General features: G+C 33.4%; 1 protein-coding gene across 6 annotated transcripts in view; it reads right to left on the reverse strand.

Moving 5' to 3' along the window:
* DPYD (dihydropyrimidine dehydrogenase) overlaps positions 1-13,088 on the reverse strand; it is a 966,631-nt gene that overhangs the window by 745,485 nt on the left and 208,058 nt on the right. For all 6 annotated transcript variants that reach the window (XM_034653966.1, XM_034653962.1, XM_034653963.1 and 3 more), the window contains one exon: positions 11,244-11,405. In XM_034653966.1, the coding sequence (XP_034509857.1) occupies positions 11,244-11,405 (162 nt within the window). The remainder of the gene's footprint in view (positions 1-11,243; positions 11,406-13,088) is intronic.

Raw genomic sequence — 13,088 nt, forward strand, 5'->3', positions numbered from 1 at the left:
ATCTTAGGGATGTGGGCTTCTTCTTTAAAGATTTTATTTATTTATGTGGCAGGGAGCCAACCAGCGAGAGAGGGAACAGAAGCAGGGGAGTGGGAGAGGAAGAAGCAGGCTCCCAGCGGAGAAGCCCGATGAGGGACTCCTTTCTGGAATGNGGATCATGCCCTAAGCCAAAGACAGGCGCTTAATGACTGCGCCACCCAGGTGCCCCAGGATGTGGGCTTCTTGATTTTTCCGCCTGCCTTCTGGGGGAAGGGCCTGCCACGCGGATACTCAAGCAACCCTGTTTGGGTTGAGTCTCCATGTCCCCTGAGAGGGGGGATGGGGATAGGCACACTGTGAGCTGGTATTTCCAGGCTTTTGTTCTCTGGCGGCTTTCCCTGGCGGTTTGCTATGCCTCTTCTGAGAGTCAGAGCATCAGCGGCCGAATCTCAGCCTCCGTCTCAGAACAGAGGGATCGCGGCCCATTCTCCACTGATGTCCTGGCCACTTTAACTCTGTTACTGTTGGTGCTGCTCAACCCTGCAGCATCCCGGGCTGTGCGCCCCACACCCTGCGTCCCAGCCCTCACTTCCAGGGCCGGCGCTTTCTGTCCTTTGTGTTTCTAATGCCGCCAGCCGCCAGCCGCCCTGCACGCTCCCAGAGCTCCCAGCCTCAGTCTGGATCCAGTAAGCACACCGGGATTCCGAAGTTCCGTGAGAAGTCTGGTGGCGCACGCTCCTGGCTCACGGTCTCAGTTTGCTGTCTCACGGGTGCCGTCCTCGAGTCTGCTCGCTCCCACGTGCAGGTGGCTACCGCTTCCCGGCGCGCGAACACTGAGGTTCCCCCCCCTTCCATTTATCTTCCAATATCTGTGTGTGATTTCACGCCTCCCCGCTTCATACCTCAATACTCAGCGCTGGAGATGTTCACTTGTAGAGATCCAGATGTATCTTCCTGTGTCTCAGGCTGATTCCGTGGATGTTCAGGCTGGTCTGGTACCTATCCAGCTCGACTCAGGGGACTGGCTGAAAAACGGGTCCCCTACTCCTCCGCCATCTTAACTCTATCTCCAAGATTGATTAAGTTCTGTGAAGTACCTGCCACTGTCCAGTGCAACAAAAGTTTGTTTAATGTTAACTAGTCTTTAATCACTTTGATTCTTAGTTTCCTCATGTCTGAAATGTGAAAAACATTACCTAGTTTACATGTGTCAAGGGTGGTGTATCAACATTTTAAAGTGAGATATCACAAAAATGCATTGAAGTGCTATACAATTATCGTGTACTTTTGTAATTCCACATTTTCTCCTGCCTGATCCTCTCCTTTGTACAAAGGTCTAATCACCTCCAAACCCAAGTGACAAAAATTAACGAAGACTGAATTATCAGTCCAGAGATGCTAACATAAATGCAGTACGTATTATTAAGTTTGCTACAAAATTTTAGTTGTTGGCTTGTATTATTTCTTAAGAGGTGTTGTAGTTTCTGAGGACCTGTAGTTCAAAAACAGACTATAACAACACCTAATTCTAATCAATTCTAATCAATTCTAATCAATTCTCAATCAATGCTTGTTTGATTAACTGAATCCTTACCTAGTGGGAACTTATTACACTGGATGTTCATACAAGTCAGTCTACCTGGGCTAATCCTGGTTTGTGCCTGCTGCACTGAATTAAGTATTAATGTCCTTGCTCACTCTCTAAGGTATCTCAGTCATTTTACCTTACTTATAAAGCAATCAACATAATGCACAGAGTATATCTAGTCTCACAGTTTATGTACATTTTTTGGATAATGGCTTTAAATTGAGAATTACACTTATTCTTTTTCTTTGTCTCTACTTTTCTATTTGATAGACAAAATGTACCATAAATATACACAACCTGAGAGAGAACATGCAATACTCTATTATATTTTAATATACATATTTCTATATTCTCCTCACTTATGCTTGTAGAAGGCAAAAGTTTAAGGCTTTTAGTGACTTCCATGTTCAAAATGAAGACATGATAGAAATAACATTTGTCCTATTAAATCACAATTAACTCGAGTAATCATGTTCCTCCTTCGTTCACAATTCTCCAAAATATTTACTGTACTATTCAAGCAAAATATAAACATTGATGCAATTTAAATAATTGTAAGGTATCTCTTAATGTAGGCTTATAACATCTGGCTGTTTGAATTGCATTACTATATTTTTTATTGTATTATAGGCACTGATCAATTTGATTTGAATTGTGTCTAGACAGTAAATCACAGAAATAAAAACAAATAGTATATGATGGTGTATAGTATATGATGCTGAGACAAGAACTGGGTTATATCAAATGAAAGCTGACACAAAAAACCTGCTGAGAGATACAGTTAAAAAAAAAATCTAAAAAGTAATTCTGTTCTCAGTGAGTCACCTGATTTAGTCTAGAATTCCATTTATCAGTTCCATTCTTTACTAAAAGTATAAAAAACAAAACTAAAAGTGCAGCATCCAGAAGTGTACACCTCATAAAATAGTATATTTAATGGGTGCTAAGATAATCTCATAGAATGTTGATTGTGAAACCAAATAATATTTTTAGATAACAATTCCATAATCTAATGTAGTTCTAAAAATTTATAACTGAGGCAGCAATTTTAAGTAGTAATCCTATGGCCCTCATTCATCTTAACATTTAAAGTCAAACTACAAAACCTTGAACTTTTAATTTTAGCTTCTTTAAATTGCCTCCACTACTAGTTAACATCAGCAGAAGGGAAATGATTTAACATGCAGCTAAATATGTACTTATAGTTTATTTTTCAAACTTTAGAAAAAGAGTAGAACGATGTGTTCTCAGTTCATTCTCCTTTTCTAACAATTCATTAGTTAAATCTGAGAAACAATGAAATTCCTCCTGGTTTATACATGTGATAAATGTAATGATTTATTAAAAATTCAATTACATACTCAAGCACATTTCAAAATAAAAATTTTAAGGGCCACATTTGTGTAGAAAAATTTTAAAAGCCTCATGAGATTGAAAAGAGAATCCATACCAAACAGTTATTTTATTGAGGCAATATTGTTATACCTGATTAAACTAGGAAAAACTGTCTCCTAGAGAGTCAGAATCACCCCATAGACCATTTGTTCCATAGGCACTCAAAAATGTCTGAAGCAAGGTCACTGCAGATGTGGAGATAGCAAAGGACTGAATAATAATGACAAGACAGAAAAACAACAACAAAAAAGCAGCTGGTCTCCTGATTCTACTGCAGGCTATTTTGTGATTTATTTGTTTTCTATTATTATCTCCATGTTCCATATGCCCATGTTCAAATAGAAAAGTAAAAGGTATGGATTTAACCAATAATGGCAAACTATGAAGTTGATATTTTAAAAATCACTTTTAAATTACAGGGAAAGCAATTCTGAAAAATACCATACTATTTTAGTCTGCTTTCCTAACCTTTTCTTAATTTGGTTGAAAATAGATTTGTATTTCTTTAAAGGTCAAAAATCAATCATTGTTTTATCAAACAACCAAAATAAATAAAATTATTTGCATCATATTCTGCTTCAACTTAAGTATCAATAGTTTAGTAGTTTGAAATAATAATGGTATTTTGGATATTGTGCTTTCTCTTTTCACTGGCAATCAATTAATATGTTATTTGTCTTTCACTTATCTTCATAACAACACTGACAGTTGGGTAAGTTTAAGTAAACCACCCACTGACTTATGAATAACAAACTTTATAAAGTATCTTGCCCTAAGAGGTCAACTTAAAAAAAGAGAGCGCTTTTCCTCACAGTTCCATTACAAGACAAATTTATGATTTGACAGATATATTTGAAGTCACTGTTTTATAAAGTATAATTGAAAAATAAAAAATAAGATACATTCATTTTTCTAAACTCTTCAATTCACTTACAATGCATTTAATGCCATCCTAAACTATGCTATGCATTAAATTAAAAAAACAAAGCAAAGTGCACACATACACACAGCAAAACAAAACAAACAAACAAAAAACTGCTTTGGGAAGGGGCGGAAAGAGTTCTTTAAAATCAAGTGAGGGTTGAAAAAGGGGGACTTCTGCAAGACAGTAGAATAGAAAGATCCTGAACTCATCTCCTCCCAGGGACACACCAAATCTAAAGTTACATATAAATTATTTTCCTCTGAAAAAGATCAAAATACTAGATGAACTTATTTTCCACAACAAAGGGTAAAAAGACCATATTGAGACAGGTAGAAGAAGTGATATGTTCTCAACAAAAAAACCTACTGCTGGGGCAGCAACACACAATAGGGAGGGATCTCACCAGTACAGTGCTTCCCCCAGAAGAGTGAAAGGTTGATGTCCCAAATCAAGTACCCCAACACCTGGGATGTGCACCAGAGAGATGAACCCCCAAAACATCTAAATTAGAAAACCAGAGGGGTTAAAATCCAAGGGACCTAAAATGATATAGAAAATTGAGATTTCTCCTTTAAAGGACTCACTTAAAGTCCCACTAACCCTGAAACCCAATGAAAAAAACAGCAGATTGAAATGCACGTCTACCACAGGTGAAGAGATTCATTTACTAATCTAAAAGCACCTGTTGGAGAAACAGAGTATAGTGGAAACTCTCCCTGGTGATAAAAGCACTGGCAGAAGGAGAAAAGAGAAAAAGAGGCAAATAATTTATTTGAAGAAATACTGGCTGAAGAGTTCCCCAAAAGACATTTAGGTCCAAGAAGCCCAGAGACTTCCAATTCAGATAAACCCAAAGACAGCCACACCAAGAAACATTATAATTAAAATGTGAAAAGTTAAAGATAAACAGAGAATCTTAAAAGTAGCAAGAAAAAAAAAATCAAATTGCTACATACAAGGAAAATCCAATAAGGCCATTTCTCAGCAGAAACTTTGCAGGCCAAAAAGAAGTGGCATGAAATTCAAAGTGACAAAAAGAAAAACTTCTAACCAAGAATACTCTACCCAGCAGGTTATCATTCAGAATTGAGAAAGAGAGAGAGAGAAGATAGTTTTTCATACAAACAAAAGCTAAAAAACCCAGCATTATTAAACTAGCCTTATCAGAAATGTTAAAGGAACTTCTTCAAGCTAAAAAGAAATGATACTAACTAATAACAGGAAAACATACAAAAGTAAAAATCTCACTGGGAAAGGTAAATATATTAAAGGTAGTAGAGTGATCCCTTATATATCTACTATGGTTAAAATATTAAAGTAGTAAAATTTTAAAAATACAATAATTAATACACAAAAATATGTAAAATGTGACAATAAAAATTTAAAATGTGCTGGGAGAGTAAAAATGTAGAGTTTTGGAATGTGTTCAAATTTACTTTGCTATCAACTTAAAACAATTGTAATATACGTAGGGTGATATATGTGAACATTAAAATAACCACAAATCAAAAATGTAGAATAAATACACAAAAGGAAATGAGAAAGTAATCTAAACATAACATTAAAGGAAATCAACAAACCACAAAGGAGAGAAAGAGTAGAAAAAAGATACAGAGGGGAAATACATAAACAACCTAAAAAAAATAATAAAATCAATAGCAATAAGTACATACCTATCATAAACACTTTAAATGTAAGTGGACTAAATTCTCCAATCAAAAGACATGAAGTGGATGACTGGGTAAAAAACAAGACACAGCTTTATATTGCCTATGAGAGACTCACTTCAGAAGTAAGGACACATGGACTGAAAGTGAAAGCATAAAAAAAGATATTCCATGTAAATAAAAAGAAAGCTGGTATAGCTATAGTTATATCAGAAAAAAATAAAAAAACTTTATAACAAAGACTGTAATAAAAGACAAAGGGGGTACTACACAATAAGAAAGGGGTCAATCCAGCAAAAAGACATTAACATTCATAAATATATATGCATCCAATAGAGAAGCACGAAAATATGTAAAGTAACCATTAACAGTCCTAATAAGAGAGATCTGCAGCAATAAAATAACAGTAGCATACTTTAACACTCCACTTACATCAATAGATAGATCATCTAAACAGAAAAATAGTAAGGACACATCAGTCTTCAATGATACATTAGACCAGATTGAATTAATAGATAGATATCTATAAAACATTACATCCAAAAGCAGCAAAATACATATTCTTTTCAAATGTACACAGGACATTCTCCAGGATGCATCACGCTAGGCCACAAAATAAGTCTCAATAAATTAAAGAAGATTGAAATTATATCAAGCATCTTTTTGAACCACAATGGTATGAAACTAGAAATCAATTACAAGAAGAAAACTGGAAAAAATACAAATACATGGAAATTAAACAATATGATACCGGAAAACTACTGGGTCATAGAAAAAATAAGAAATTAAAAGAAAATACCTAGAGCAAATGAAAAAAGAAATACAGCATGCCAAAATCTACGAGATGCCTCAAAAGTGATTCTAAGAAGGAAGTTCGTGACCATACAGGACTACCTGGACTACCTCAAGAAAGAAGAAAAATCTGACAATTTTTATGTTTAAAGAAATTACAAAAATAAGAACAAACAAAGTCCAAAGTTATTAGGAAGAAGGAAATAATAAAGATCAGAGTAGTAGTAAATGAAATAGAAACTAAAAAATGGCAATAGAAAAGATCGGTGAAACTAGATCTGATTTTTTAAAAAGATGGACAAAACTGACAAGGCTTTATTTAGACTCACCAAAGATAGAGATAAATAAAATCAGAAATGAAAGAGAAGTTTTCAACTGATGTCACAGAAACAAAGATCATGAGAGACTACTTTGAACAACTGTATGCCAACAAAACAGACAAACTAGAAGAAAAGGATAAATTCATAGAAACTTACAAACTTCTAAGACTGAATCATGAAGAAACAGAAAATCTGCATAGACCAATTAATAGAAAGGAGATTGAGTCAGAAATCAGAAATCTCCCCAAAAAACAACAGTCCAGGACCAGATGGATTAATTGGTTAATCCTACAAAACATGCAAAGCTTTAATACATATCTTCCATAATCTCTTCCCACAAAATTGAAGAGAAGAAAAGGCTTCCAAATTCATTTTAGGAGATGGCCATTATGCTGATACCCAAACCAGACAAGGATATACACAAAGAAAACATTACAGTTGTTATCCATGATGAGCATAGATGCAAATATCCTTAACAAAATACTGGCAAATTGAATTCAACTATACAATAAAAGGATCATGTACCATGATCAAGTGGGATTTATTCCAGAAATGCAAGGATGGTTCAACATCCACAAATCAATCAATGAAATACATCACATTAACAAACTGAAAGATAAAACTCATATGATCACCTCAATAAATGCAAATTATCTGATAAAATTCTGTATCCATTTATGAAAAAAAACTCTCAACAAAGTCAGTATAGAAGAAATGTACCTCAGCATAATAAAGATCTTATATGACAAGCCCACAGATAACATCAGACTGAATCATGTAAACATGAAAGCTTTTCCTCTAAGACCAGGAACAAGGCAAGATGTTCACTCTCCCCACTTTTATCAAACTTAGTATTGGAAATCCATTCCACAACAATCAAGCAAGAAAGATAAACAGAAAGCATCCAAACTGGAAAGAAAGAAGAAGAACTGCTACTATTTGCAGAATATTTGATACTATATATAGAAAACCCTAAAGATTCCAACAAAAAACTGTTAGAACTAATAAATGAATTCAATAAAGTTCCAAGATATAAAATTAATATAGAAAAATCTGTTGTTTATATAAACAAATTATTAGAAAAAGAAATGCCAAAAAACAGTCCTATTCACAATCCTACCAAAAAGAATAATACCTAAAAATAAATTTAACCAAGGAGGTGAAATACCTGTACATTGAAAACTATAAGATATTAATGAAAGAAATTGAAGAAGACACAAACAGAAAAATATTCCTTGTTCATGGATTGGAAGAATATTGTTAAAATGTCCATATTACCCAAAACAATCTAGAGACTCAATACAATCTGTCAAAACTCCAATGGTATTTTTTATAAAACTAGAACAAATAATTCTAAAATTAATACAAAACCACAAAAGACTTCAAATAGCAAAACAATCTTGAGAAATAAGTACAGGGGCGCCTGGGTGGCGCAGTCGTTAAGCGTCTGCCTTCGGCTCAGGGCGTGATCCTGGCATTATGGGATCGAGCCCCACATCAGGCTCCTCTGCTATGAGCCTGCTTCTTCCTCTCCCACTCCCCCTGCTTGTGTTCCCTCTCTCGCTGGATGTTTCTCTGTCTAATAAATAAATAAAATCTTTAAAAAAAAAAAAAAAAGAAATAAGTACAAAGCCGGAGGTATCACACTCCTTGATTTTAAACTATACTACAAAGCTATAGTAATCAAAACACAATGGTATTGGGATGAAACCAGACACACACATCAACAGAACATAATAGAGAGCCCCAAAATAAACCCACACATATAAAGTCAATTAATCTATGACAAAGGAGGTAAAAATATGCAATGGAAAAGAGACAGTCTCTTCAATAAAAGGTACTGGGAAAACGGGACAGCTACATGCAAAAGAATGAAACTGGACCATTTTCTTATACCATATTAAAAATAAACTCAAAATGGATTACATACTTGAATGCAAGACCTAAAACCATAAAACCCCTACAAGAAAATATAGGTGGCAAGCTCTTAGACATTAGTATTCATGAAGCATTTTTAGATTTGACTCTAAAGACAAAAGAAACAAAAGCAAAAATAAAGTAAATGAATGGGCAAATGGAAGCACATCCAACTAAAAAATTGCATAGACAAAATAATCAACAAAATGAAAAAAAAACCTTCTGAGTAGGAGAAGATATTTGTAAATCATACATCCAATAAGGGATTAATATCCAAAATACATAAAGAACACATTATATAAAGAATATACATTAAGTTCTTTAACTCAATAACAACAACAACAACAAAAACCCAAACAATCCAGTTAAATAAATAAGCAGAGGATCTGAATAGACATTTTTTTCCAAAGAAGACATACAGATAGCCAAAAAAATATGAAAAGATGTTCAATATCACTAATCATGAATAAAATGAAAATCAACCACAATGAGATATCACCTTACAACTGTCAGAATGGCCTTTATCAAAAAGAGAAAAAAAATAACAAGTATCAGCAAAGAGGTGTAGAAAGGTAATCTTGTGCACTATTAGTGGGGATATAAATTGGTGCAGCCACTATGAAAAACATTATGGAGGTTCCTCAAAAAACTAAAAAATAGAGTTACCATATGATCAAGCAAATCAACTATTCAGTATCTATCCAAAGAAAATTAAAATACTAATGCAAAAAGATATGCACCCTTATGTTCATTGCAATATTATTTATAACAGCCAAGATATGGAAACGACCTATGTGTCCATCAACAGGTTGGTGTAGAAGAAACTGTAACATGTATATACAATGGAATACTACTTAGGCATACAAAAGAATGAAATCTTGTTATTTGCTACAACATGGATGGACCATGAGAGTATTATATCAAGTTAAATAAGTGAGATGGAGAAAGACATACACCACATGATTTCACTTACCTGTGGAATCTAAAAAAAAAAAACAAACAAACAAACAGAACAAACAATGAAACAAAACCCAAACTTAAAGATACAGAGAAGAGACTAGTGGTTGCCAGAGCAAAGGGGTGCTGAGTAGGGGATAGGTGAAGGGGATCAAGAATAAAAACTTCTAGTTATAAAATAAATAAGTCATTGGGATGTAATGTACAGCATGGGGAATATAGTCAGTAATATTGCATTAACTTTGTATGGTGACAGGTGGTAACTAGACTTACAATTATCATTTCACAATGTATGGAAATGCTGAATCACTATGTTGTACACCTGAAACTACTGTAATAATGTTTGTCAATTATACCTCAATTTAAATCAACAACAAGTGAGATTTCTCAGAGGAATGGTGTCTATCATCCAGATCACCGACAAAGTAATATTGTTATTTTAACTCATTTTGTTTTGAAATTCAGTGTTAGTTCATATACATATTGTATGCCCTTTCAGTTACTACATCCTTGGAAGCTTGCCCTGCTATAATGAAGAAGCAATGAGTCCCCAAAGAAAGATGTGGAAGAATTCAAGTTAATCTTCTCCATCAACTATGGATTTTCCCAGGTTGTAAAAATCATATCTTACAATGGTCAGGTAAGCCTAATGCAATTTAGAATTTGGTAAGAAAAGAAATGAAATCCAATTATTTATTGAAACAGCTCACAACATCAAATTGTTTCTATTCTCTCATTCCTAGGAGCCCTTGCTTAGAATTAACTTGTCAGAAAGCAGAGAAGGAATAACCTTGATTTATTACTAAGAGCAAAGTGAGACTTAATCTTGAGGGATGTTACAGGAAGGATCCTAAAAGGAAAGAATACATTGTGTTTGAGCTGACAAAACCAGATAGGGAAGTCATTAAGTAAAAATCTACTGTGACAGGCATTTAATTTGGCCTTCTAGCCAACTGGACCACAAGGATTATACAATCTTACTGTAACCTTGATATAAGTTGATCATTTAAATGATACATAGAAAATAACCTGGTAGTTGACTCCAGAGGGAACACGAGAGAGCATAAGATGTCCCAGAGTATCAGTCACTGACAAAGAATTCATAAAAGAGAAAGCTATGAATCAAACTTGTGTGATTAAATGTTTTCATTTTATTATAAATTTGTATCCAAATAACATCTGTTCCTATTCTAAAAGTTTATAAAATTTAATTTTAAAGAATATTAGTTAGTGTAAGGGTTTTTGAAAATTCTCTAACCTCTATTACTAAAAGAAAAAAAATCACAAAATAATGCTAATGCATTACTTCAAGATGTAAAGGTTAAAGAGAATTTCAGGAAAAAGAATCAGTTAGGCAAGATAGCCTTTTTATAATGGGGTCCCCTTGGCGCACTTCAATGTATAGTTAACGAATAATTTTTTTTTCAGACCCTCTAATTTATGTAAATTTCACTCAATATTTTAATGACTTCCTGGGATTGCAATTAATTTGATATAGGGTTTTACGAAGTTTAATTTTTGTAGCCCTTGTTGAATAAAAATATTATTTATGGCATAAAACACATGTTAGTTGTGTATTATGTTAAAAATGTTGGCTATCAAAATAGCACCAAGAATTAAAGTTACTTTAAGGTTTTTGTACTTTAGGGGTGGGCAAAAAACAAAACAAAACAAAAACAAACCAATATGTACAGCTTACATACCTCGGTAGCAAACTGCTGCAATCCACCAATATTAATTGGTCCCTCTTCAGTGGCATACAAATTGCATCCACCTACACAAAGATCAGAAGTTGGACATACCATTCCACAGGTCAGACCAAGAGGGTTGTCAGAAAAAATCATCCTAGCAGCTCCATAATAGTTCTACAAAAATAAAATAAAATAAAATTTTATTATGCAACAATGCACCTTAAACATTCAAAATATGACCCAATTTTTTATTAGGTAATTGAGTTGAAGATTAAGATATGTATAAGAGAGGTTACAATAATGTTTACCATCAGAAAACCTCAAGTAGTAACTAGTAGAGTAATTGACATACAGGAATATTCAATATATGGTGTATTAATAAATGAACAATTAATCAATTCTGGAAAATTGAAATTTAAAGTATAAATGTTCTGTAAATATTCTTCTTTCACAAGGCATTAACTATACCCTGACAAGAATTATTCTTTTCATTTTTAACAAAGGTAAGTTAGGTAGATTGAAAAAACTTAAAATTTTAAATCTTAAAACTTTAAAAAAACAACCAAACAAAAAGGTTAAACTCAAGTTATCCTCCATTTAACAAAATTAAAAGCATCTAGAACCTTCTTTCCCTTTTTTTCATCTGGCTTGTCAGAGAGACCATATATATATCACTCTGTGTTGGTTATCATCCTTCCATTACATACTATTCACCAAAGGTGCAGATAAAACTCATTATACAGCACCCCTGGATGAGACCTTGACATGCTCACCTCTCATTACTTCCTTCTACATATTTGATTATTAAAGAATAACTTAAAACCCTACTCATTTTATCAAGAGTTTTTAGAACCAAACTTGTTCATACATTGTACAATTTTATCATTGTTGACTAAGAATGAATAACTTGAATATTTGGGGAATATTTTTTTCTCTAACTGAAAGTAAGAACTGGACCTAACCAGTATTCCTCAAAACTGTCAAGTACATCAAAAATAAGGATAATTTTGAGAAAATACAAAACTCAAGAAAACCCTAAGGCAATGTGACAACTAAATGTCATATGCTATTTTGGACAGGATCTTAGATAAGAAAAAAAGGCATTATGTAAAAACTAAGGAAATCTGAAGAAAGCATAGACTTTAGTTAGTAATAATAAAAAAAATAATGTTTAATTAATTGTAATAAATGTGCTACAATAATATCAGATATTAATAATAGAGAAAATAATGTGCTGGTCTATATAGGGATTCTTTTTACTACCTTCACAACTTTTCTGTAAATACAAAACTGCTATAAAAAATGTTTTAAAGAAGAGATGGTAGAATGCAGTTAATGGTACGAAACTAATGTATTTATTTCTCCTTTAGCTTTTGTTTACAATACTTTTGAAGGTGTCTGAAAACACACACATTGCTTCCATGACTAACCTCAATCATAAATATAAATTCCTAGAGAATACAGACTATTGATAATAAACAACAAAAATAACCTTAACTATTTCTTGACTCCTTAGTACATTACCAGCAGTTTGCCAGACCTTTATTTAATCTTTATCATCAATCGTCTTATATAAAATGTCCAGCACCCAATCAAAAATTTCTAAGCATAAGACCAGACAGAATTAAATGCCTGATAATCAGTGAAAAAAATGAATCAATCAAGTGGACCCACATGTCTGATACAGAAATTGGGAGTTGGCAGAAAAAAGACTTGAAAATAATCTTCATGAAAATTTAGAAAAAGAACAAACAAAATAGATGAAACAATTCAATATATAACCGGAATACTGTGATCTATTTAAAAAGAATCAAACTGGCATTCTATTGCTGAATAAAACATTTAAAAATAGATCTT

Source organism: Ailuropoda melanoleuca, chromosome 2, assembly GCF_002007445.2.
Source record: "Ailuropoda melanoleuca isolate Jingjing chromosome 2, ASM200744v2, whole genome shotgun sequence".
NCBI lineage: Eukaryota > Metazoa > Chordata > Mammalia > Carnivora > Ursidae > Ailuropoda > Ailuropoda melanoleuca.